General features: G+C 39.8%; 1 protein-coding gene and 1 long non-coding RNA gene across 6 annotated transcripts in view; one reads left to right on the top strand and one right to left on the bottom strand.

The window, feature by feature from the left end:
- LOC133364332 (uncharacterized) overlaps positions 1-14,519 on the bottom strand; it is a 41,836-nt gene extending 27,317 nt beyond the window's left edge. Inside the window, exon 1 of the long non-coding RNA XR_009757917.1 lies at positions 14,460-14,519. This is a non-coding gene — a long non-coding RNA (uncharacterized LOC133364332). The remainder of the gene's footprint in view (positions 1-14,459) is intronic.
- The window catches only part of NR3C2 (nuclear receptor subfamily 3 group C member 2), a 211,452-nt gene that overhangs the window by 161,852 nt on the left and 23,365 nt on the right, over positions 1-26,235 (top strand). For all 5 annotated transcript variants that reach the window (XM_061584708.1, XM_061584706.1, XM_061584707.1 and 2 more), the window contains 3 exons: positions 2,351-2,689; positions 4,397-4,541; positions 21,185-21,315. In XM_061584708.1, the coding sequence (XP_061440692.1) occupies positions 2,351-2,689; positions 4,397-4,541; positions 21,185-21,315 (615 nt within the window). The remainder of the gene's footprint in view (positions 1-2,350; positions 2,690-4,396; positions 4,542-21,184; positions 21,316-26,235) is intronic.

The following is a 26,235-nucleotide window of genomic DNA, read 5'->3' on the forward strand; positions in this document are numbered from 1 at the left end:
CTGATTGGCTCCAATCAGCAGGAAAGGACAAGGAAGTATTTTAGAAGACTCTTCTCAGTCGCTAACATACTCCCCTTTCATGCTGATTAGATGGTAGACGTAGGGACCCTGCTCTCAAAAAAGTAAAGGGTCTGAGACCCCTGAGATCCTGGGTGACTACACCCCTGATACTGGGACACATTTGGATCTGCTCAAACCATTTTGTATATGACCAAGACAGTGTAACCAAAAAGTCTAGTCTGATGTGCTACAGAAAAGACCTGTTACTGATTCAGCATTTCAATAGTCTGTTTGGGTACATCCAGACTCATTTAGATGTATTGTTTTTAACCATAGAGAGGTGTATTTGTAGAGTTTTCCCTAGAAACATGGATTTGTCCATGTTTTGTGATGTATCCCTGCAAAAAACATATCAGAACAAAAAGTATACACCAGATCAAACTATTTATACAACACTAATAGCAGCAGAAAATAATATAAATCACCTTGAGATTGTAAAGCAGGCTGACTTAATCTGCTTGCAAAAGATACAAAGGAGTAGTAGGTACAGGTTGTTCATATACATGCTTAATGTGTGACTGAATATATTTTCAGTGATTCTCAGTCTCTAGTAGGATAATTGCCTTTCAAATATGTATTGACATACTATGCATAATAAATAAATGAATGCAGTAGATTTTTTTAATTGGCACTGAGTTAGAGAAACTGATAATTGATAATGAATATCTATAATTTATTGATGGATGTCTTTGAAGACATAGTTTTGCATATTTCACAAATCCTAACAACGCAAATGGATCAAGTTCTGGAAGACTATATAGTATTATGCATTTGTTACAAAATGAAGTAGTTTACCCCTGAAATTCTTGTAGCCCAGAATCTATATTACATTATGCTGAAGATTCACCAAGGATATAAGTAACTTCATATAGCTTTGTGATTCTTTTGGAGATTCAGAGTTTGACCTGAGAGTCTGAAGTTGTGAAAATGCACTAAATTGTGACTTGTCACTCCAGAACCTTTTAAGGGTTCTGAGCTGATTTCATTCAAGAGAAATAAAGGTAAATCTAACAGTGATCTGTCCAAAGCCACCCATATGTATCAGTGGTTGAACATAGCACCTTTAGATACAAAGCCATCTCTACTCTGGAATACTGATTTACTGTCCAAATTCTTAGTAGCAAGATTTTTTTGAAGCTTGGAATCATGAAATCTTTCCAAAATACCTTTTAAATATAAGATTGTTTTGAACCTATCCTAGAAAAATAAAATGAAAATAATTTAAAGTATTGGTTTTAAACTAGGACCAGATTACTTGAAAGATTTCCTCCTCCTGCATGTGCCTACCCAAAATTTAAGATCCTCTTCAGAGGCCCTCCTCCAGGTGCTCCCACCAAGTGAAGTATGGTGGGTATCTACCAAGGAGAGGGCCTTTTCAAGAAGTGTCCCCCCCCCCATAGAACAGCATTCCCAGAGAGGCTTGGCTAGAACCACCTCTATGGTCTTTTCAGCATCAGATGAAGAGTTTTTTAAATTTACCCAGGTTTTTGAATTGTGTTTAATAATCTGTAAACGGTTTATGTTGCAAGGAAAGCGTTTCTGATATCTTTTGTTGTTGTTGATGATGATGATAATGATGATTAAATATTATATTTTTTAAAAAAATTCTTGTTCATAAGCTGCCAAGTTGATGGGCAGCTATATGCATTCATTGAATAATACTTTAAAAAAAGTATATCCAGGTCAAAATATGGGTCAAGCTGCTAGATGCCTTATGGGACTATAAACTTGTTTGTCATTCAGGCACAGTGACAGAAAAAAACATACCAAGTTGATGTATCCACAAATGGCATTTTCCAGATACCTTTGCAGTTTACCTAGAAACATTTTTAAAATTGTTTTGGAAGTTTTTCTTTCTGCAACCCAAAGTTTCTGCTGACAACTCGCAGAGATTTAGGGAATGAGTTGGCTCTCTACATGGCACTTGTTCTTGCCTTGGCATGTGGTGGAGAGGAGCCCGCATGTCTGATGGTCATTGACAGCAATATAGATCATTGCCATGAGGTGACAAAGATCTCCTTGTACAAAAATAGCCAGTGGGTGAATTGACCATATGTATATACCTCTGTATGTGATTGTGAATGAGTGCTGGTTGATATTGTTCCTTTTGAGTGCAACTATAAAACTCTGTTTTAAAAAATAGTCCTGATCTTTCTGGTTCCTATTGTGTTAAGTCATTGACCTGGTTACTATTCCTTTAAGTATCATTCATATTACTTTTATTGGCAAAGAAGAAGGCTGATATCTCTCATGTCTATGTTTGCTACATTCTTCCTGTATTTTTTTATAGCTCGTAAGTCAAAGAAGTTGGGCAAATTAAAAGGGATCCATGATGAACCACAGCAGCAGCAGCAACAGCCACCCCCGCAAAGTCCAGAAGAAGGGACTACATTTATTGCTCCAGCAAAAGAACCTTCTGTAAACACAGCACTTGTTCCTCACTTATCTGCAGTTTCACCAGCACTTACTCCCTCACCGACAATGGTCCTAGAGAACATTGAACCTGAAATTGTATATGCAGGATATGATGGCTCAAAGCCAGACACGGCAGAACACCTGCTCTCCACTTTAAACCGACTTGCTGGCAAGCAGATGATTCAGGTGGTAAAATGGGCAAAAATACTTCCAGGTAAGAATGCATTTCTCACACAATATTTTAATATAGGCATTGTGGCTTTAAGATGTGCTTTGCCCACAAGAACTTGATAAGAATAATTTCTCTGTATCAAAATTTAATTTATAGCTGCTTCTGTGGAAGTGATAGTGCATTTATTGTGATACTGCTTGTGTCGGTGAATGGAAATTTAAAGTTGCTTATTATCTCAAATAAACAATACGTGTATTTTGCATAAGCTATTGTCTAAATAAATAGAATACATGAAAATGTAGCATCCAGTTGCTCCAATGTGGACAGAATCCATATTGGCCATTCTTAGCCTAACGTCATACCCTTCTCAAGATATATATTGTTTCATATTATAATGACTGTTTCAGCACAGGCACCCAACTCTCAACACTTCATTTGAAGTGGGATTCATGAGGGCTCTGGCCTGCAAATGTTTAAAACGTGAGGGATTTAGCAATGAAAACTGTCAGATAACAGTAAAGACTTCATTGTCCCTAAGGATATGCTGAGTGGATTTCCCTTTGAGGTTTTATTTTTGTTTTTACAAATAGCCAGTGTGGGGAAGGGGAATACGGACCAGGACCATAATGTGGGAGGGTAGGGGACTATATCCCCCTCCTGTACCCTCATAGCAGCAATTTGAATTGTCAAAAAAGTCCAATTGAAATGAATGAGATCTTTGGGGGCAATTAAATATTAGACAGGTGTTATTTCTGTTATCTTTTCAGCACCTACTGAAGAACTTCCTCTTTCAACAAGCCTTTTAAGTAGAGACCTTATCCCAGTCTGCGTCTGTGTTGGAATGGCTTTTTAATATGTTTTTAAGCCTGTTTCTTTTCTTTTTTTAAAAAAGTTGTTTTTAAAGCTTTAAAAAAAAGTTTTTAAAGATGCTTTGTTGCAATACAGGTGGGCCCCGCTTATACGGGAGGTTCCGTTCCGGACCCCCACCGTAAAGCGGAAATCGCCGTAAAGCGGAACCCCATTGAGTATAGTGTGGCGCGTTGCACGAAAATGCCGCAAAAGCGGCTTTAAAATGGGGAATGAAAGCCGCTGCATTAGTGGAACACCGGGAAGCGAAACGCCGGTAAGCGGGGCCCTACTGTATATTTTAAAGTCTGTTTTTATGATGTTTTAAAGTGTTTTAGTGCTTTTGCCGCCCTGGGCTCCTAATGGGAGGAAGGGCGGATATAAATCTAATAAATAAATAAAATAAAATTCAAATTTCCGGTGCAGATGCCCACATCCATATTGGATTCACTGTGGGGAAAAGCCCTCGCCCGCAAGCCAGAGAGGCACACCTGGCGCCTTCTTATTCATCTTTAGGTGCCAGGCAAAGACCTTCCTAAAGACCTTCCTTTACATTAAGGCCTTTGGCGCTTGATGTGGGCTGTTTTAGTAATTCCTTTTTATTTGGTTCTAAATTTTTATACCATATGTTTTTAAATCTATTACATTTGTTGTAAGTCGCCTAGAGACAGCTGGATATGAGGCAATTAACAATAAATAAATAACGACCACCTCCTGGAGTTAAGGCTGGAGTTTATGTTGCATGTAGTTTGGCCCTTAGAGGGTGTGGTTTCCTAGCCAGCCTCGGCCTTAGCAACTTTCTTTTTAGAAGCATTGCTGGGTCTTTAAAATGTAGCAAAGTAGATTGCATGAAATGCCACTGATCCACAAATGTTGTTTTTGATTTATTGTTCTGTTCTTCAGGTTTTAGAAATTTGCCTCTTGAGGACCAAATTACTCTAATCCAGTATTCGTGGATGTGTCTTTCATCATTTGCCTTGAGCTGGAGATCATACAGACATACAAATAGCCAGTTCCTCTATTTTGCTCCTGATTTAGTCTTTAATGAGTAAGTTATCTGTTAAATATTTGCTTTTCCAAAGAAAATATAAATAGAGCACTGTTAAATTTGATATGCGTAGATGCAAAGCCTGTGAAATATAGATACCAATGAATGAGCACAGGAAATTATCTTTCTGAGAAGCCTTCTTCCACCTCCCCATCCATTTGATTTGTATCTGCCATTGTATGGAATAGTGTTTCCAAAGCATTGACATTCCATTGGCTTTGAAATGTAGCTGCCATAAAACCTAGATTAACAGAAAACTTTTTTTTTTTGGGTGCCTACTGTAGTTGAGAAGGCTATCTACTTTTTTAAGGATATGAGAAACACCTAAATTGTTAGTTTTTCTAAGCACATTCACAGAATGGTTCTTTTGTTAAAAGTATATAGTTAACAGTGTGCTTGGTGTGTTTTCATGACGATTATAATTACTTTTCTTTGCAGTCTTGAAAGAAGCCCAAATGCTTTAATGAAACATTCCTAGCTTTATATTACATTTACCATGACTGAAAAAGCCATTCATTCTATGTCTGTGTGTTTCTTTCTGTTCTAAATTCATGCTTAAAGCCTTGCCCACATTAGTCTCCAGATTCTTAAGGCATACTGGCATCCATCTGTTCTGGCTGCTTAACATGGCACTAGCAGCATATACGTGCCATTCTTGGATGAAGATTGGTGTGTAATGAGTTGGTGTGCCACATGGCCATGTTTCTGTCACAAAACAGTTTGTTATGCCAGAGGTGGGCTGCTGTTGGGGGAGGGAAGCTGAAAACCCCTTTGGGCTTCCAAAAGTAGTTTGGTTGTTCTTTGGATTCTGGTCTTGAAGAATAAATTAAAATAATGGATTTGACAGTGAGAGTTTCTGTTAGGGACAAACACTGGAGATTCATGTTTGGACCTCCTGTTGCTTTTGATTTCTTTTAAAAGCAACTGCTTGAGAGAGGAAGAATTGGATTGACAGCATAGCACTGGGAAGGGGGTGACTGATTATTTTCCTGCAAAGTTTGCTCCGTTGGGAAAGCATATAGATATGCAGCACTTATTTCTCCTCACAGGACAAATATCTGTCAGGGATATGGGATCATGTTAACATCAGAAAAATGGTGCCTCAGGTGGGAGGGGAAAAGCCCTCCCTCAGCATTATCGTCCCAACTCAATTTCTTCTCTCCCCCCCCCAATATTTGGCTGCTTTTAAAAGAAATTTAATAGGATGGACAGTTCAAAATAGCTCATCTAATTTGACCCTTAGACTCTTCAGCATTTTAGGTTTTGTCCCACATAGTATGTTCTTAGCGCTTATAATAATAATAATAAGAAGAAATATTTAAAAGATGAATGCAGTTTCAGCATAGGAGGGGTATCAGTGTCCCAAGATTTTTTGTCTGCCTTACCCTGTGTTGCTCTACTGCTTCAGTACTTTGCAAAAGTAACAAAGTACCTCATGACCCGGAGGTTAGGTCTTGAATAAATGGTGACAACTTCTACTGATACTAAATTGAATTTGGGTTCTGTATTCTAATAAATAAATAAACTGATAGATTTTTAAAAAATAAATTGCCACAGACATGGTCATATTATTGTCAGTGGTATATGGACGGCACAGCACTGAGGCTCTGCATAACAAGGCTGGATAAGAACCCATATCTAGGCACTGGGAGTTGGGTGTGTCAGTTTCACCTATGCTAAGCATGATTGCAGAGGAGTAAATCCCATTGCACTCAATAAGCATGCAAATGATCAATCCATTCTCAGTAAACTTGCACAGGATCCTATTTCTTATCTCCCTTATTAAAGCAGAGAAATTCACTAATAGGGAAAAAAACCCTTGCAGTTTAAGAACGTATCTATAGCCAACAGATATTTCTTTCAAACATTAAAAAGCAGGGAAATTGGGCAGCTATAATAAATGCACCAGGGGAGCAGGAGAACTGACCTCTCTGAAATATTGTACTGTCCTACAAATTTGTCAAAATGCAAAGACAATTTGGGTTGGTCTTTCACAGTCCAATCCACTTGCTGTGTAGCTTGGAAGAATTTGGGAACATGTGCTTCTGAGCATATGGTGAGAGGCAGCAATCGTGCATAGCATAGGTGAAATTGACCATGAGGGAGGAAGAGAAGAGGGAGGGAGTGGGCAGGGGAGGAGGAAGAAGGAAGAGGGGAAGGGAAGAAGGGAGGAGGAGGGGAGAGAAGAAGAGAAGGAGGGGAGTGGGAGGGAAGGGGAGGGAGTGGGAGGGAAGGGGAGGGAGTGGGAGGGAAGCCAGCTGTGTCTGGCTTTTAGAACACTGACAGTTGGTTCTTACTGAGCATGCCGGGCGCTATAATAGACTTTAATGTTAAATTTCTTAAATTAATTAAAAATCATCCAGGCATTCTTTTTAACTTTTAAACTGCAAAAGATGAAGGATGCAGTATGGGGCAAGGTCAGTAATAGGATTACATGTACTCTTTGAACATGGCTGATTTTTAATTAATTTCAACAAATTATGAGACCACATATTTAAGACTGGAATATGGACAGAAAAAAGTCCAACAGTGGGCTGGATTTTTTTCCTTGTTTTACATTTTGAAATATTGATTCATTCTGAGTGTTTTGTGTATCTCCATGAAAATTGAGAGGGTTGTTAAGCAAGCTTTTCAGAGTACAGGACTATAGGTTTTGTAAGGTTTTGTTTTGAAAAGTGCTTATGGGAAGCATCAGAATTGCATGGGGGGTATTTTCAATTTAACATTGCGGAATGTGAAAAATCCATGCTGACTATAGCATAGAGCCACTTTCAAGGCTGTACAATTCATTAACTAGGGGCTCCATCCTTGTCTTTCTTGCCAACCTCGCCCCCACCAATCCCCCTACCCCTCACCAGTCCCCCCAAACCTCACCTCCCACACACTAACCCATTAGATGAGGGGTGGGAAAGCTTTTTGGCTTCCACCCTCTGGGGCAACTTTGACAGGTGAACAAGGCAACCCACATGTCAATCGTATGCTTATGGGAAGCATCAGAATGGCATGGAGGGTATTTTCAATTTAACATTGCAGAATGTGAAAAATCCATGCTGGCTATAGTATTCATACAGCTACTCTTATGGTTGTATGATTATTTTCCTATGAAGCATCTTGAAGCGATTTCAAAATATGTTAAAACTTATATAAAACAATTTCATATATAAAAAGTTAAAACTATTACATATATAAAACACAATTTCAAATCCAATACTGATAGTTGGATCATAGCTCAGGGAATCCAGGGGCTGAAAGGGTGGTAAGTGGGATGGCTGCATTGTGGACTTCTGGTTCCAGTATTTCACAGCGCCATCTGTCCTCAACTATTTTGTTCATAACTAGTATTCAAACACTCACTGCTAAGGAATGAATTCCACCCCCCCTCCCGTGATCGCCCTAGGTGCAGGCACACTGTATTTTCCAATTTTTATAATATGTACTATTGTGCCTGCAGCATGCCTATGAAATTTGGCTATCCTGGTCATGGAGTTATGTTTGCATTAAACCAGTCTCCCTTTAGTGATCTTAAGATACAGTTTTACTGTTGCAGGTTGGGAGTAAGGACATGCTTGTAGAGGAATAAAGTGCTTGAGCATAGGTGTGTGGGGGGTTTTTTGCATTTATGTTTCATTTCCTATCATTTTTATACTAAATACTCTAGATATGTAAATAAATATCATTCATTCAAGAAGTGTAATGAATGCATGAATCCATGACCTGTAAATGCATGAATCCAGAACATTATTAGATACAAAATGGATACATTAGCAATATTTAACACCATGTTTTAAAATAGATTTGCGTGGTCCATTTATTGCAATAGTCCTTCATTCCAAGTGATGTATTTAAGACTGGAATATAATTCTGTTTAAATCTTATTAAATGCTTATTACTAGGTTCTGGATTAGACTGTTTATCACTAAATTCAATATAATAAGGAAAGGTTTACAAATCCCAAACTCTGTTTCCTGAATAAATGTTATCCATTAACCTGCAAGTAGTATCTTCTTAATGAAAAAATACACACACTCCCAAGTGTTTATCTCTCTTACCATGCTCTTTGTGTGAGGAAACTATGTGGAAATTTTTACTGAGGTTTTTAATTCATAAGCCTGCATCTTTGCTATTGTGATACATTTCCTGTTACACGCATGTTATTTGGGATGCAGTGAAACATACAGCCATAGTCCCATACCCCACGCCACTCCCTCCGTGGAAGCATGTCTGACCATATCAGACGTACGCCAGGCCACCGTTGCCTGATAAGCTGCATGTCAGCACATGCCTGAATAATGAGGGCCTTGCCCTGCATCAAGCCAAGGTCATTCCCACCGAGGTGGATGAGCGATACCTGCGGAGTTGTCCGCATTGCCCGTTGCTGGAATAGAGCAGGTGGGAGCCCCTCCCAACGCATTCCTCGCCGGCCAAACCACTGTACAGCTGTCCATCTACTCAGGCCCAACTGTGAGCCGACACTCGAGTTCGCTTTCCTCCGGCTGCCCAGAACACCATGCTGTGGCCGCAAAGTAGGATTCGTGTCTGCTCCATCCCCGACCAGCAACGTGTTAAAATAAATGCAAATTGTTAAGCTTCCGCATTCCCATGTCCTCTAGAGGGGGTGAATATAGCCCTTATAAGCATCAGAAGACCAACTCCCAACAGCTTGTACCTGTGCCTGGGGAAAACCAAAACTTGCAGCTGTAGAAGCAGCTCCAATTCTAAACGAATGGGTTCCAAACTGTGCAGGGTTGTGCCCAATCCCCTGTAAAGCACGTTTTGTCAAAGCCCAAAACTTGTAAATAGAGAGGGGATCCTGGTTTGCGTGTGTAAATAAATATCCATCCCCAGCCCCCTGTCTCCTAAGAATACTTGTAAAGCCCGTACAGGGCAAAGGTTAGGCACCGAAGATGGGGCCAAACACACGCTTCTTCCCTTCCACTTCTGGTCTGTTTTAGACCTTCTCAGGATTATACAGGCACCACCTCCGTCTATGGAGACGTCTGAAAACTGGAGGGCACGCCCAGACAGATCTTGCTTAGAGCAGGCCACTATCTCTCCGATCCTGAAAGCTCCAAAAAACAGCGTAAGGGCCACTGCCTGGAATAGCTTGGTTTCATAGCTGGATGAGCAGATTGCTTCCCATTGCTCAACCATGTTGAGTAACATGTCCAGAGAGATAGGGCGACGGGAATCAGGTGTGACGGGTTGTTCCCTGGCCCATCCTGTCAACATGCGGCGGACCCTAAAGTCCCCCACGTGATCCGAAAAACCACCTGCCTTTGCTAAAAAGGAAAGCCCAGCCAGCTTACCTTCAAGCTCATGGACTGACAGGCCCCCATCTCCTGCCGTCCACCAGGATTTCCATGATATGACTTACCGGAATAGGCCACTCAGGAGTATAGCCAGAATTCTTGCATCGCCCTACCCGCTCTCTGGTAACTGGTGAGCGTGCTGGGGGCAATGGAAAGGCTTATGGCCCTCTCCGACTCCATTCTCCAATCTCCCAGATCGCAGGGGGCATGGCTTCTGGCTGAGCCCTGGCCAATGGTGGGAGACTTTGCCTCCTTTAAAGATGGAGGCAGCTGCTTTGCCCCCATTGGCAATTATGCCCCGCCCGTCAGCTGTGCGGCGAGCTGGCATCATATCTGTGATAATCTGATTCACAATGTTACATTATCCACCCAAGCAGGTTCTCAAGCATTGTTGGACTGCTTGTGTATGGAAGAACAACCTTGTATGAACCAACCCATCGACACTACTCAGCTCCCTAAGATCACACTAGCCCTTTATCAGTCAGCTGATCTGTAGGATGAGACTGGACCTAAAGAGCTGTTGGTTTTTTCACACCCAGGCGTGGGGAGCATGTGGCCCTCCAGTTGCTGCTGAACTATAACTCCCATCAGCTCTGGCCATTAGCCATGCTTGCTGGGACTGATAGGAGTTGTAGTTCAGCAATATCTGGAGGGCAAAAGGTTCCTCACACCTGATGTAACATCTAAAACATTTTCTATTCTTCAATCCCTATTATTAATCAAATCCTGATGGAATTCGTCCTTGACACACAAATAAAAATTAATCATCCTAGGAGTTCTTTCTGTGATTGCAAAGGGTTTGCTCTGATAAATACATAATTAAGTATTCATCAAATGTTGTTATAGTAGTAGTAGAGTCAGTTCAGGGGAATAGCATGCTCAAATTAATATAGAACAAATAAAAGGTACAGCATAGCTAACAAACACATCCCTTTTTTTCAATGTCAGATTTAAAATGTGTTTCCTGAGAAGCAGATAAAAAACAACCGTGTGCTGTAAGTTAATTGCCAAATGGTCAGTGCTGGATTTTAGGACCACAAAGCATAAAGAGCAGAGAGAACTTTATTTCTGGAATTTGAAATCAACGAACATGGCCTCCAAAACCCATCAGGTGCTGTCTAAAGGCACAGAGAGGGGGTAGACTGCTGAGCCCCCCTGAGATCTGCATATGTGCTCTTGTGCACCACAGAAGGCAGAAAAAGTCTGGCTCAGGAGTGCAGAGGGATGTTTTGGTGCCCTTCAGTTATGTGGCTGGGTTCAAAGAAACTAGGTTCACATTTACAACTGAAACAGGACTTTGGGGGGTGGAAATAAGCTACTTTCTTGGCTCTCTCCTCTTGAGTGTGAATTCCTTTGCTTGGTTACATGTTACATCGACCTAAGTTAAAATTAAACAGGGAACTCTTCTAAACTCACTTTGAGAACTTCTTAAATTTGTTTTCCTGATTTCATTATAAACCAGATATGGTTGCAGGTACCACACAGACAAACTAATTGGCTTAACAGAAATATTCTGGTTTTTCAATCCGGTGGGTCATGTTTGTTTATTTATTTATTATTTGATTTATATCCCGCTCTTCCTCCCAGCAGGAGCCCAGGTTTGTTCCTGGTTTGTTGCTTCAGGCATTGTAAGTTAACGACATTATGTCTACTAATTCTGCATTAATTTTCTACCATAAAATAGAAATCTCTATTTGTATCAATATATCTATTTCCCTGTAGAAAGTGTGTGTCTAATTTGAAAAGGCACTTATTTTTAGGAAATGTATTTTCTGAGGCTTCTTTCTTTTTAAATATGCTATACTGTTTTAGTATTGAAAGGCAAACTGGAAAGCGGGTTAGGTAGGTAGATTCCACATGGTAGGAATAAGCGTCCTGGGCAGCTGCAAACAGCTCCCTCTCAGTGAATTCCTAAATTAAAATGGGCAGAACATTGGTAATGCTGAGAACCAGTTGTATTTTTTTAATTAAAATCCAGTACATTTGGTCTTAGCTATAGCTAGAATTTTCAAATTTCCTGTTCTAATTGGTTTTGTAAGTTTTCTAGTTAAATAACCATTCAGATGAGTGCCTTTTTATTGTGTCATGTGCAGTCACTGTGGGAATCCTTGCTGAACTTGAGAGCAATGGGTTTATCGTTGCATAACGCGCTATAAGGCTGGAGCTACCTCTGTGTGACCTTTTAGCTATTTCAGTTTGTAATTCTTCCTGGTATCCCGATTCTGTGTTAACTGTCAAGGAGGAGAGGAGTAATATAAAAGGCTGCATTTTCAAGCATATCAGATTTGCTTTAATTGTACAGTTGCAGAGAAGGAAAAGTTTATTTGCTGTCATTATAGCATTTGACTGAGTATTATTTCATTGCTATCATAGATTGTTTGCTCTATTGCCTTTCATACTGACACTGGCTTTGTTTTCACTCTCTTAATCCCAAGGGCCTAATTTTAGGAAGCTTTTTTATAATCTTGTAAATATTAACAAATCTTTAACACCAATTCTTTTTAGTAAATGGCCAAAGAATTTTTGCAGTTGGTCTGACAGTGAGATATATACACATATACATATATGTTCTGGGGAAATGGGTAAGGGTTGTAATTCATGTTCTTGTTAGAGAATCAGCCAAGTATGTTTGACATACTGTCCCATATTTATCTGTTTGTCTATATCTTCTTTCAGAACACATGGAGTTCATGGAAATTTAAAATAAAAGTTCAATAAAAAGTGCACACACAGCCTCTGAATAAATATTCTTATTAACATCTTAGATATAACTATACATTTTCTGCAAAGATTAACCCAGCCCTCTCACAGAGCAAGGCATACTGAAGCATTTTTAATTGTGTAGACTCTCAAGTGAAGTATTCAGAAAGTAACCTTTCACAGTTTCTTGCAAATGGGGTAACTCTTCAAAGAAGTAACAATTACTCAGAACAACACAAAAATTAGTCCAGCACAAATTGTCCTCCCAACCATCTCAGTGACAGCATCCTTATGGAAAATGCAACAGGTCAACTTGGACCATAGATACACTAAACCTGGCAGCAGTTTTTACTCTTAAGAGCATCATCTTTACAGTTGCTCCAATTGTGGAAATTGCTTCTATATCTGGGTACGGTGGAGCAGTATCTATGATCGCAACATAATCGTGTTTTGAGTCCCATTGGGAATTGGAAAATAAAGCCTGAGCAAGAGAAGGAGAGAAACAATGAATCTAAGAACATAAGAAAACCTCTGCTGAATCAGACCAAATGTCCACCTAGTCCAGCATCCTGTTCTCACAGTGGCCAATGAGATTCCTATGGGGAGTCTGCAAGCAAGACCTGAATGCAACAGCATACCAGATGATTAGATTGATATTTTGGATTATTAGATAATGTGATTGATATTTTCTAGGTAACCAGAGATTGTTTCACATATATTTTAGTGATCAAAAGTAGGGTAATTTAAAATAGTTCTACAAATTTCAGTGTACAAGTGAGGGACCTAAAAGCACAAAGATGATCCAAGGTGAGCTTTGTGCACAGAAACAAATTTATACCTATGGATCTGCCCTTGTACTCATATAAAAGAGAGATATGAAGTTGGGCAGGGTGGGGGAAAATAACTTGCATCAAGCATTAAAGGGCAGGGTTGTGTTCCTTCACAATGTTTTAACCACTAAAATATATATAACTGGTGTCAGTTATCTAGGGATGTAAGAAGGTACCAATTTCCGTTCCAACTTTTATTGATCACAATGAGCACTGTTTCTGTTCCACTTCATTTCAGTTTCCATGTTATTTGTTAGTTACATAACTATTTATGTAACTTACATTTATTTCATTCTGAACGAGACATCAAAACAATATAAAAAGTCATTAATTAGATATCATTTGCAGACTTAAAAGTAACAACAGCAGCAATGTTATTCAGTATATAAATGATTCTACAACTTCAAAGGATGAGAACCCAACTTTAGAAGCTGAATTACAAAATTGGGCCAAGTGGTATACTAGTTGAGTTATTGGAACAATTAATATCATTTTAATGTAAATTTAATAAATAGCACAATTGAAAATGATTTAAAACAACCAAAATATACAGTAAAATATCAGTGCAAACATATATAGAGATGGAAAGTTTGCATAACAAACACAGTATCACACTATCTGAACATTTCACTTCACAAGGGAGTCCTATTGTGAGGACTTTTCAAAAGAACAATGCACATTATCAAGACAGTTTAATCTTAGACTAAGTCTCTAACCAGACTTGTCTCAACCTTTATCAGGTCTTTTTCAGTGGACAATATGAGTGATTATTGGCTGTATATTGCTTAGCTCCTTTTAGGTCTTGATTGTAGTGAATGAGACCCTATAGATAGAGTGAAAATCAAGTATGACCATTTGCACTTACACACACACACACACACACACACTGTATAAATCCTCTATATCTGCAAAACACCCTCATCTATACAATATAATATATAAATATGTATCCTACTCAGTCTGTTGGTCTAGAACTGGTCAATATATGTTTTAAATCTGGAATAAGTTATAGAAAAATAGAGATAGAATACCTCAGTCTTAATATTTCCTCTGTGCATATGTTGTCTTATATCACTCACCCTTTGTAATACGAGCCTCTCAGTTTTAGTCACTTTTGTATATATTAGCCAGCTTTCTTGCATACTCTGGCTTCTGTGTAGAATTATATAGGTGGCAGAGTTCTTTTGAAATTTTACTTAGTCACTCTTAAAGAGATATCTCATAGATGGTTAGACTTTTTCCGGGATCCTGCTATAACTTACTTTCTTCTACTTTAATATATTCTTCCCCCATAACAACTCTTAAAAGGGGGCAAGTTATTGTTAAACTCACACGGTTTAGAAAAAAAACTCAACTGGATGCTCAGAATAAACATTTGCTAATGATCCTTTGTAATCACTACTCTGAAGAGGGAAACTTGACAGTAACACAGTCCAGTTGATATATTCATTCAAGCCCTTAGGCGTTACTGTATCCAAGGTATGGATCCAAAATAATTCTCTTTCCCAAAATTTATGATGTAACCATGGTCCTTTCAGATGAAAATTTTCCAAGCAACAAAATTTAAGGTCCTCTTTAATACGTTTGCAAACTGAGCAATGCTCACACTTGTAGTTTCCCCTTATTATTTGGAGGGGAAACAGTTTGTGAATCCATATAACAACCAACAATATGTTTACAAACAATTGTATAATTGCAGTACAAGTGGGTTATATATGTAGTTATTTGTCCGTGGAAAAACATATATGTAGGCATGATTACAAGGTGTATTAAAAATAAATATATGAACATAAGAGCTGCATTAAAACCAAGTGATTACATGCCCCCATGATTCAACATTTCAGCAATTATGGACGTACTTCAGAAGACCTTAAATTTTGTTGCTTGGAAAAGATTTGTCTGAAAGGACCATGATTATATTATACTTAGTGGTATATGAATGAATCCTAGTCATATTTGCTTGACTAGTTCCCCTCCTGAAGAGGGGAACTGATGCTCAATAAAGAGGGGAAATGATGCTCAAGTGGAGTAGCAGGCATGTTCTTCTGCTTCTTCTGTATCTTGGGTTTGGGCCTTGTAGTACATAATGCTTTCTGCAACATATTTTCTAAACCTGCGCTGCTGTAACTTGGCATGGCATTTGATGTTCTGCTCTTGTAAAGGTAGGTATGATATATAATTAGCAGTAACTCAAACTATCAAGCACATGTGCCATTGAATTCTAAGCAAACTGCTACTGAAGGAGATTTGTCAACTGCTGTGGAAATAATAATAACATCAGGGTCATGAGACCATTTGAAGATGCTGGAACATCTTTATAGAATAAATCAGTACTGTAAGGCTGAGTTTTATAGTAAAGGATGCTTTCATTTGTGATCAAAATTCTGAGGCAACATTTTAGACTGATTGTTGCAGAATATTATACAGCCACAAGAGTGGCTGTATACTATAGCCAGCATGGATTTTTCACATTCTGCAATATTAGATTGAAAATACCCCCCTTCCCATTCTGATGGTTCCCATAAGCTCATTTCAAAACAAAACCTTACAAAACTTATAGTCCTGAACTCAGAAACGCTTGCTTAACAACCCTGTAAATTTTCATGGCGATACACAAAACAGTCAGTTCAAAGTCTAAAAAGAGAGAAAAACACCTGAGAGCCCTTTTGGACTTTTTTCTGTCAGAGTTCTCATAATCTGTTGAAATTCATTAAAAATCAGCCATGTTCACAGAGTACCTGTAATCCTAACACTGACCTTGACCCATACTCTGACTTTCAGGTTCTGCAGTTTAAAAGTTAAAAAAATGCCTGGCTGATTTTTAATTAATTTAAGAAATTTTGCATTGAACCCAGTGATAGCGTTGGACATGCTCAGTAAGAACCAACTGCCAGTGTTCTAAAAGCCAGACTCACAGCTGCTGGGCTTGACTAATCGGGGGCCACACCCACACCAGACTTTGATTTCACTTGAGACAGCAATGGCTTCCCTCAAAGAATCCTGGGAGGGTGCTGAGAGGAGACTCCTATTCCACTGACAGAGCTTCAGTGGCCAGACTGGTTTAACAGTCAGCCACTCTGATTGAAGGTCTGTGAGGGGAACAGGGCGTCTCCTAGCAACTCTCAGCACCCTTCACTAACTACATTTACCAGGATTCTATGAGAGAAGCCACGACTGTCCAAAGTGAACTAAAGGCCTGGTGTGGATGTGGCCAGGGACATTTTTGGTTTAAATTTGGGTGGGAGGCTTCATGTGCCTGCTGTAAAATAGAAAGGGGAAACGCTGAAAAGCAATGATACCGTTCACAATGTTTTCCTTTTGGAAAGTTAAGGGGCTTCCCCTCTGCCCAGTGCCCACCTACCCAATCTCCTTCCCTCCTCCTCCTACCCTCTATGCCCCTCCCCCGGGTCAGTGTTGGACTACGACCTGGGAGACCAGGGTTCGAATCACCACACAGCCATGAAGCTCACTGGGTGACCTTGGGCCAGTCACTGCCTCTCAACCTCAGAGGAAGGCAATGGTAAAACCACCTCTGAATACAGTTTAGCATGAAAACCCTATTCATAGGGTCGCAATAAGTCGGGATTGACTTAAAGGCAGTCCATTTCTGTTTTCAAACATGATTGCACAGAAATAAATCCCATTGAAAAGTATGCAAATGATCAAAGCCACCCTCCCCTCTCCTCCCTCCTATCCCCTCCCCTTGCCCCTTCCCTCCCCACCCATCCCCATCCTCCTCCCCCTTCCCCTCCTCCCCCTCCACTTCCTCCTCCCCATGGTCAGTTTTACCTATCTTAAGCATGATTGCATGGGAGTAAATACCATTTAATTCTAAAAGCATGCAAATGATCAAACCGGCTCTCCCCTTCCCATTTTGGTGGGCTGAACTGATTTTGCCAGTGTAAAATACATTGGAACTATCAATGTGTAATATGGGGTACTTCACAGCATAAAACATGTAAGAATTTAGTTCCAAAAGGATATGCATGTGGAATAAATTCTAGAGTGAAGTAAACCAAGACATTAAATATGGATGCAACTTTCTTAGGCGCTGCTGTCTAATAAGTAATTTAGATTTATCTGATAGCTGTTATGGGTATTTATTACTAAGAAGAATGTTCATTTCCTTGCTATATGGCTCTATACCAGCCTTTCCCAACCAGTGTGCCTCCAGATGTTGTTGGACCACAACTCCCATCTTCCTGACCATTGGCAATGCTGGCTGAGGCTGATGGGAGTTGTGGTCCAACAACATCTGGAGGCACACTGGTTGGGAAAGGCTGCTCTATACTATTTATCATCCAATTTGTTGAGTTTTCTATTTTTGAATGAGATTATAAAAAGTGTAGTTGCTTTGTGGATTCATACTTACCCCTTCAAGGACTGGACATGGGAAATCCTAGCTGGTACAATACAATCCTAGACAAGATAGGTTGGTAGCCTTCTGATTTACTGAGAGAGAGAGAGAGCGGGAATTCCTGTCTATAATGCGTAAGATTTTAGCCTCTTTGTTCAGTCAGGATTGCAACTTTGAGATGACCTTGGATTTGACTACCAGTTGCTGGGAGACACTAGCGGGGAGAGTGCTATTACACTCATATCCTGGTTTCGAGCTTCCCATAAGCATCTGGTTGATGGGGAAACAGAATGCTGGACTAGGCGAAAGCCCTTGGTCTGATATAGCAGGGATCTTCTTATGTTAATCTCTGTATCTGTTGCTTTATATTGTAGTGGTGGCTACTTCCCTCTTTTTTGTGAAAAGGCTGTAGCCCTCTCTGCTGGAAGCTTTCTAGATGACAAACCCCTCCGCAGTTTGATTCTTACTGCCAGCCTGGATCCAGTACCAGTGGCACAGTATTTTACTCCCATTGGAGAGATGAGCCCAGAGTCTCCATAAAAGTGATGATAAACAGAGGAAAAGAATTACAAATGCCAGCATATTGTTGTGAAAGTAGAATGGGGGGGGGAGAGAGTACCCAGATGTTTGGCCTTCTTTAAGACACTTGAGTGTTACATTGTGGGAATGCTTTGTTGAGAAAGAAATGTATAAAGAAGGTTTTTAAAAGTCACACATGATAGCATGGCTATAGTTTAGGGAGTTGTGTTCCTCATTGCCAATGACGTCATGGCCGCTATCTGAATAGATACCTATCAGATTTCCGCAACTACTTTCCCTTCAACAGCCTCTAGTAGGTGGGGAAAGGACTTCTGCATTCCTTGAAAACACAAATAACAATGGTGCAATTATTGCATAACATAAATGATTGCCTTGCTTGAAAGGTCTGGAAATGGTTTTAGATGCTTTCACAATCCAGCTTGCCTCCTGAGGGAGACAGGCCCTTTACAACATGTTGCACCAATGCCTTACTCTTTACTGGCTTCTGACAGCCTTCTGGGCACAATTTAAGGTACTGGTTTTGATCTGCATATCCTTCCATAACGATACAGTGAACATTGTTACTCAAATGACTGGTGAAAACGTTCTTTTGATAGTGCTATCTAGGAGGGATGGCCAACCTGTGGTCCTCCAAATGTTGCTGAACTAAAATTCCCATCAGTCCCAGTAAGCATGACCAGTGGTCAGAGATTATGGAAACTGTAGTTCAGCATCACTTGGAGTGCCACAGGTCAGCCATCCCTAAATTAGTATCAAGAGATTTTTTTTATAGTTATCTAGCTCTGGGGTTAAACCCTAGCTCTGGGGTTTCATCAAGAATAACACGTTTGTGTGTGAACACACCTCCCTCCCTCCCTCACCCACCCACCCACCCACTCACTCACTCACTCACTCACTCACTCAGTCCCTCTCTTAAATAATAGCAATAGTATGGCTGAGTGCTTAAAGAGCCTTTCTTTGTTATAAGTGGCACTATCACAGCTATTTTTTTCCCTGGGGGGAACAAAGTTTTGGAAAATACAGATATTTATGGTTGATGACAGATGGATAAATCAAAAAGTGCCAAATTACAGAAGCTGAACTATGTTGCTTTATCTAGGGAAGGACTCAGATAGCTTTCATGACTTACGGCTGAGTGGGTGGCAACCTTATATGCTCTCCTCTGAGACTGATGAAAAAGTGCAGAAAACAGAGCTGTGAACATTTGTCCTTACAAACTTCCTTTCTTGCTTTCAGAACTCTTTCTAAGAAGTGATACCTAAATTCTAACATAAACCTTCCTAAGAGCAAATCATTCCTGTGATTCATTCTCTTGAAACACAAGATTTTTTTTTATGCTAGAGCTTGATCTTCTGCGTTTCCAGGAAAACAGTTATCATTCACTACTTAGAAAATGGAGGTTATTGGGGTGACTAGCATTAATGCTGTCCATTTAGAAATCTGCAGTGGGCAAGGAACTTTTGTATTGACTACTGATGTTCATTTTACTATGCAGATATCCTTCCAAAGGATTAAGGTGTTGTCCTTGATAGTTTACTCTTCATTTAACTGAAAGAAGTTACATAGTAACACACAACAATTTTGACTAGTCACTTGTCTTTTATATTTATTTCCACACTGGATTAGGATGAGGTAGAAATCAAGCAATTTAGTGTGAAAGTTTTGCCTTTGCACATGCGCAACTGCATAAGTTCCCTATTAAATTAAAACATCAACTAATTCTCCTTCTACAATTCTTAGTACATCTTTCAAGCATTTTCCTTTTATATGTTTAATAATACCAACGTTTTGCTTCCAACCAGAAAATCAGTACTGTGATGGAAGTATTAGAACTTTTTAAACTATTTTGTTAACACTAGTAATAATGATAACAAAGCGGCTTTCTGTGGAAGGAAGTGCAAGGTATTAATATAAATTAATATAACTTTGAAACTTACATCCAGCTTCTGTTTAAGTGATATTTCTGTAACTTTGGAAATAGATTGTTTTTGTTTTAACTAAAGCATTCCTTGCTCTCTTGTCTTTAGGAACCTTTAGGACCATTTTCCTTTTGATATTGAAAGATTCTGTTCAAAGATATGTTACAGCATAAATGTTGAAAGTGTAGCATACACAGACAGAATATGCACAACCTTAGCAGCTCAACAAGCAGAGCTGGATGCTGGATCAAACCAAAGGCCCATCTAGACTAGCACCCTGTTTCCCGTAGCAGCTAATCAGATGCCTATAGGAAGCTTATAAGCAGTACACGTGTAATAGCATTATCCCGCTGTTCCTCAGCAACTGCCATTCAGAGACATGATGCTTCTGATCCTGGAGGTAGTATACAGCCAACATGACTAGTAGCCATCAATGGCCTTATTCTCCGTGAATTTGACTAATTCTCCTTTATAAAGCCATCTAAGTTGATGGCTTCTAGAGGTCTTCAGAGCAAGATGCATGAATTGTTGATTGAAATAACATATGAGATGCAGCTCTAGGCTTTACTTTGTCACCAGTCAAAGGCTTCAGATTTCAGTGTTTCCATTTCAGGAATTTAAGGATGGATACAGACCTGACGGCCTTAGTTGGCAGTCAGCAGATAAGTTAGGCTGTATCCATTCTTACAACTTACAACTAAGCCCATGATGGGTAAACCATCTGCTTGGCATGCAGAAGGTCCCAGGTTCAATCCCCAGCATCTCCAGGTAGGCTGAGAGATGCCCTCATCTGAAACGCTGGATAGCTGCTGCCAGTCAGTGTAAACAATACTGAGCTAAATAATGGTCTGACTTAATACAAGGCAACATTCTACATTTCCCATGATAATGGTCCTTATTTCATAATATGGGTGTGTGAGTAGGTTGGTACTCTACCAACAGGGCTAGTCTATTCTTATCTGTATTTTGCCTTTTTTTTCTTTTGAAGAGAGAGGATGCGCCAATCTGCAATGTTTGAATTGTGCCAGGGGATGCATCAAATCAGCCTTCAATTTGTTCGCTTGCAACTTAGCTTTGAAGAATATACTATAATGAAAGTTTTGCTGCTGTTAAGCACAGGTAAGTGTGTCAATTAATTCCAGTCATAATTGTAAACTGCTAAATTTTCATATTCTAACCAACAACTCAGAATGACTCAACACATGGTGAAAAGGAACTTGATTGTAAGAGCCACAAGGCACCAAACTGAGCCTCAAGTTCAGTATTTTAAAAAAGGCATCTACAGTAGATTTTGGAAAGCAAATACCAAATGCCTCCTAGATTGACTCCTATTATGTGTTGTGTGTGCGGATTTCCCTTTGAAGACTTTGAAGTCAGTTAAAAAAGCAGCTGCTTAGCTACTAAAGGGGCTAGTTATTGGGAATACAACATATGAGTTGTCATTTTAAAGTTGCAGTGCACAGTAAAGTTATACTCGCTCCCAGTCTTTCTGATCAAAATTCAAAGTGCTTTTGCTTAACGTTAAAGCCACACACAGCTTGGGATATGGGACCTCACATCAGCCTGCTCATGTTCAGCCTGCTCTTCCAGGCACATCTGTGCCAAGATAGATAGGAAGTAGCGAGAGGGCTTTCTCGATCATGACAATTTACTTGTGGAAAGTCTTTCCCCAGGCAGGCTTGTTTGGTACTTTCATTGTTGTCTGTTCAGCACCAGGCATTTTTAGATGTTCAGAGTGTTTTAAACTGCTGCTTTAATTACTGTTTTGATTTTGTATTTTATGACATTGTGATTTTAGTGTCAACCAGTCTCTTTGTTGTAAAAATCTAAAGAATAAATAGAATTTTTTAATTAATTAATGAAATACCTTTCCCGCCCTTCGTCCCAGAGGGAGCCCAGAGCGGCAAACAAGGGACAAAACTCCAATATCATAAACATCTTAAAATTTGGGCTCAAGTCTGTCATGGATCTGAAAAAAATAATTCAAAATCCTAAGTGTTAGCATCAAAAGGTTAAGAGCTGGAGTGATCTGAAACCTAGGATTTTTCTAGCATCAAATTAATCATCTGAAATGAATGGCCAAGAAACATTCCAAGAACAAATTGACATTTGTGGGGGAGACAGAAGGGAATCCCACTGTGTGCTTAAATCAAGTTTAACAAAAATGGTAAATAGCTTTTATTAAAAAAGTATTATAAGAAGAATTCCAGAACACAACACCAGACATCCCATTTGTAAATGGCAGCACAGTTCCAAATAACGTCACCTTTGTACTGCATCACAGCATAGAACTCCCAGCTTGTTTTGTTTTATTTTATTTTTTAATCATGTGACCAGCTGTTGGAATTTGTTTAGAAACTTGAATGACTGCCACATCAAGGAAGTTTCTCTCAATTAACATGGAAGAAACCACACATTATATCTCAATTGTTTTCTTGCTTTTCCCCAGCCCACAGAATAGGGAAGTTTGCCAGTTGCCTCGGCACATTTAATAATCAGAACGAGAAGCAACTGGGCATGTGTCCAACAATCTGAAGTTTTGGTTGTGTTTCTGATTATTGCAATTTTATATATTTAATTCTGATGGATGCTAGTGTAATAATTTACATATTTGCCTGTAAAAAAATTCACTACTATTTCACATATGCATTTGGGTGACAACTTTATCTAGGCACTATACAGACAATTAAACCAGAACTGTCACTAGCAGCTAAAATGATGAAACTGAGATTATCATACTTTGGACACATAATGAGAAGACCTAATTCACTAGAAAAGACAATAATGCTGGGAAAGACAGCAGAGAGTAGAAAAAGAGGAAGGCCAAACAAGAGATGGATTGATTCCATAAAGGAAGCCACAGACCTGAACTTACAAGATCTGAACAGGGTGGTTCATGAGAGATGCTCTTTGAGGTCACTGATTGATAGGGTCACCATAAGTCGTAATCAACTTGAAGGCACATAATAACAACATATAGAACATAAAAATGGGGCAAGCAGCTTATGTCTCATCATGTAAACCTAAAAACCATGGGTTTTCTATACATGTAGTGGTGTACCAAGTGGACCATCAAAAACATCAAGGGCTAGCTAGAAGAGGAAAAAAACAGTTTCTTCAATATATCTGTAAACGCTGAAACAATTATACATTGGGCAGTATCCAGCAAAATCATACACATAGTGGGCATATTGAAATCAATAGACTTAAATGAGTAATTATTGAATCTGAGACCACCCCTAGAGCACATTATGTCTTATATTTGGATGTGCACATTAAGGTACAAAACCTCCATTTGATTTGGATACGGCACTGATTTATTTGCAAAGATAGTTGGCATGGCTTAGCAGTTTATTATGTTTTGAATGCTTGCATACATGAAGCATTAGAAAGTGAACAAATAATTCTATTCTCTGCTGGGCATTCCAATAATTGTTGCAGTTTCATCATAGAATCATAGAATAGTAGAGTTGGAAGGGGCCTACAAGGCCATCGAGTCCAACCCCTGCTCAATGCAGGAATCCAAATCAAAGCATTCCCGACAGATGGCTGTCCAGCTGCCTCTTGAATGCCTCCAGTGTCGGAGAGCCCACTACCTCTCTAGGTAATTGGTTCCATTGTCGTATGGCTCTAGTTAGGAAGTTTTTCTTGATGTCCAGTTGAAATCTGGCTTCCTGCAACTTGAGCCCATTATTCTGTGTCCTGCGCTCTGGGACAATCGAGAAGAGATCCTGGCCCTCTTGTGTGTGACAACCTTTCAGGTGTATCTCCCCTCAGTCTTCTCTTCTCCAGGCTAAACATGCCCGGTTCTTTCAGTCTCTCCTCATAGAACTTTGTTTCCAGTCCCCTGATCATTCTTGTTGCCCTCCTCTGAACCTGTTCCAGTTTGTTTGCATCCTTCTTGAACTGCAGAGACCAGAACTGGATGCAATATTCAAGATGAGGCCTAGCCAATGCTGAATAGAGGAGAACTAATATTTCACGCGATTTGGAAACTATACTTCTGTTAATGCAGCCTAATATAGCCTTTGCCTTTTTTGCAGCCAGATCACACTGTTGGCTCATATTCAGCTTGTGATCAACAACAATTCCAAGATCCTTCTCACATGTTGTGCTGCTGAGCCAAGTATCCCCCATCTTATAACTGTGCATTTGGTTACCTTTTCCTAAGTGTACAACTTTGCATTTATCCCTGTTGAATTTCATTCTGTTGTTTTCAGCCGAATGCTCCAGCCTATCAAGGTCCCTTTTAATTTTGTTTCTGTCTTCCGCGGTATTAGCTATGCCCCCCAATTTTGTATCATCTGCAAATTTGATAAGCATGCTTTGTACCTCCTCATCCAAGTCGTTAATAAAAATGTGTGAAGAGCACTGGGCCCAGGACCGAGCCCTGTGGTACCCCACTTGTTACTTCCGTCCAGTTTGAGAAGGAACCATTGATAAGCACTCTTTGAGTACGATTCTGGAGCCAACTGTGGATCCATCTAATAGTTGTTCCATCCAGCCCACATTTAGCTAGCTTGCTAATCAGAATATCATGGGGCACTTTGTCAAAAGCTTTGCTGAAGTTGAGATATATTATGTCCACAGCGTTTCCACAGTCTACAAGGGAGGTTACCTGATCAAAAAATCTACAAGGGAGATTACCTGATCAAAAAATGAGATGAGATTAGTTGGGCAGGATTTGTTCTTCATAAATCCATGTTGGCTCCTAGTAATCACTGCATTACTTTCAAGGTGCTTACAGACTGACTGCTTTATAATCTGCTCCAGAATTTTTCCAGGGATTGATGTTAGGCTGACTGGTCTGTAGTTCCCCGGTTCCTCCTTCTTGATCTTTTTGAAGATAGGGACAACATTCGCTCTCCTCCAGTCACCCGGCACTTCACCGGTCCTCCATGATTTTGCAAAGATAACAGAGAGCGGTTCTGAGAGTTCTTCAGCCAGTTCCTTCAATACTCTAGGATGCAGTTTATCGGGCCCTGCCGATTTGAACTCATTCAAAGTGATTAGGTGTTCCTTGATCATTTGTCTGTCAATCTCAAGGTCCAATCCTTACCCTTCTACTTCATGTTTCCTGAGAGGGTCATAGGCCCTTTTTTGGGAGAAGACTGAGCCAAAGTAGGAATTGAGCACTTCTGCCTTTTCTTTGTCATCTGTTATCATTTTGCCATCCTCATTGAGTAGCTGTGCCACCATTTCTTTTCTCTGTCTCTTACTATGGACATACCTGAATAAAACTTTTTTGTTGCTTTTAGCATCCCTCGCTAGCTTCAGCTCATTCTCAGCTTTAGCCTTCCTGACACCATCCCGGCAATATCGTGATACCTGCCTGTACTCTTCCTTTGTGGCCTGGCCTTCTTTCCACTTCCTGTATGTGTCATTTTTTTGTTTTCAGGTCGTCTCTAAGCTTTTTGTGAAGCTACATTGGCTTCTTCTGCTGTTTCCCCTTTTTTTTCCTTGTTGGAATTGCTTGCCATTGCGCTTTTAGAATTTCCTTTTTTAGAAACTCCCACCCATCTCTGATTCCTTTTCTTATTAGGGTGGCTTGCCATGGAACTGTACTTACAATTGTTCTGAGTTTATTAAAATCAGCTTTCCTGAAGTCCAGGGTGCGCGTATGGCTACTCTCAGCTTTTGCTTCTGTTAAAATCAAGAATTCAAGTATGGTGTGGTCACTTGCCCCCAGATTTCCCGTAACTGCCACTTCATCCACCAAATCATCTCTATTGGTTAGAATCAAATCCAGGATAGCTGATCCTCTGGTTGCTTCCTCCACTTTCTGTAGGAGGAAGTTATCTGCAACACAAGTCAGAAATTTCTTGGAGGTGCCGTGTTTGGCAGAATTTGTCTCCCAACAGATATCGGGATAGTTGAAATCCCCCGTTACTACTACATCATGCCTCTTCGAAACATTGGCAATTTGCTTTTCAAAAGTTACATTCTCATCTTCTCCTTGATTGGGTGGTCCGTAGTAGACTCCAAGCACCACATTCCTTTTGTTACTTGCCCCATTAATTTTAATCCAGATACTGTTGG

Source organism: Rhineura floridana, chromosome 9, assembly GCF_030035675.1.
Source record: "Rhineura floridana isolate rRhiFlo1 chromosome 9, rRhiFlo1.hap2, whole genome shotgun sequence".
In the NCBI taxonomy this organism is placed as follows: domain Eukaryota; kingdom Metazoa; phylum Chordata; class Lepidosauria; order Squamata; family Rhineuridae; genus Rhineura; species Rhineura floridana.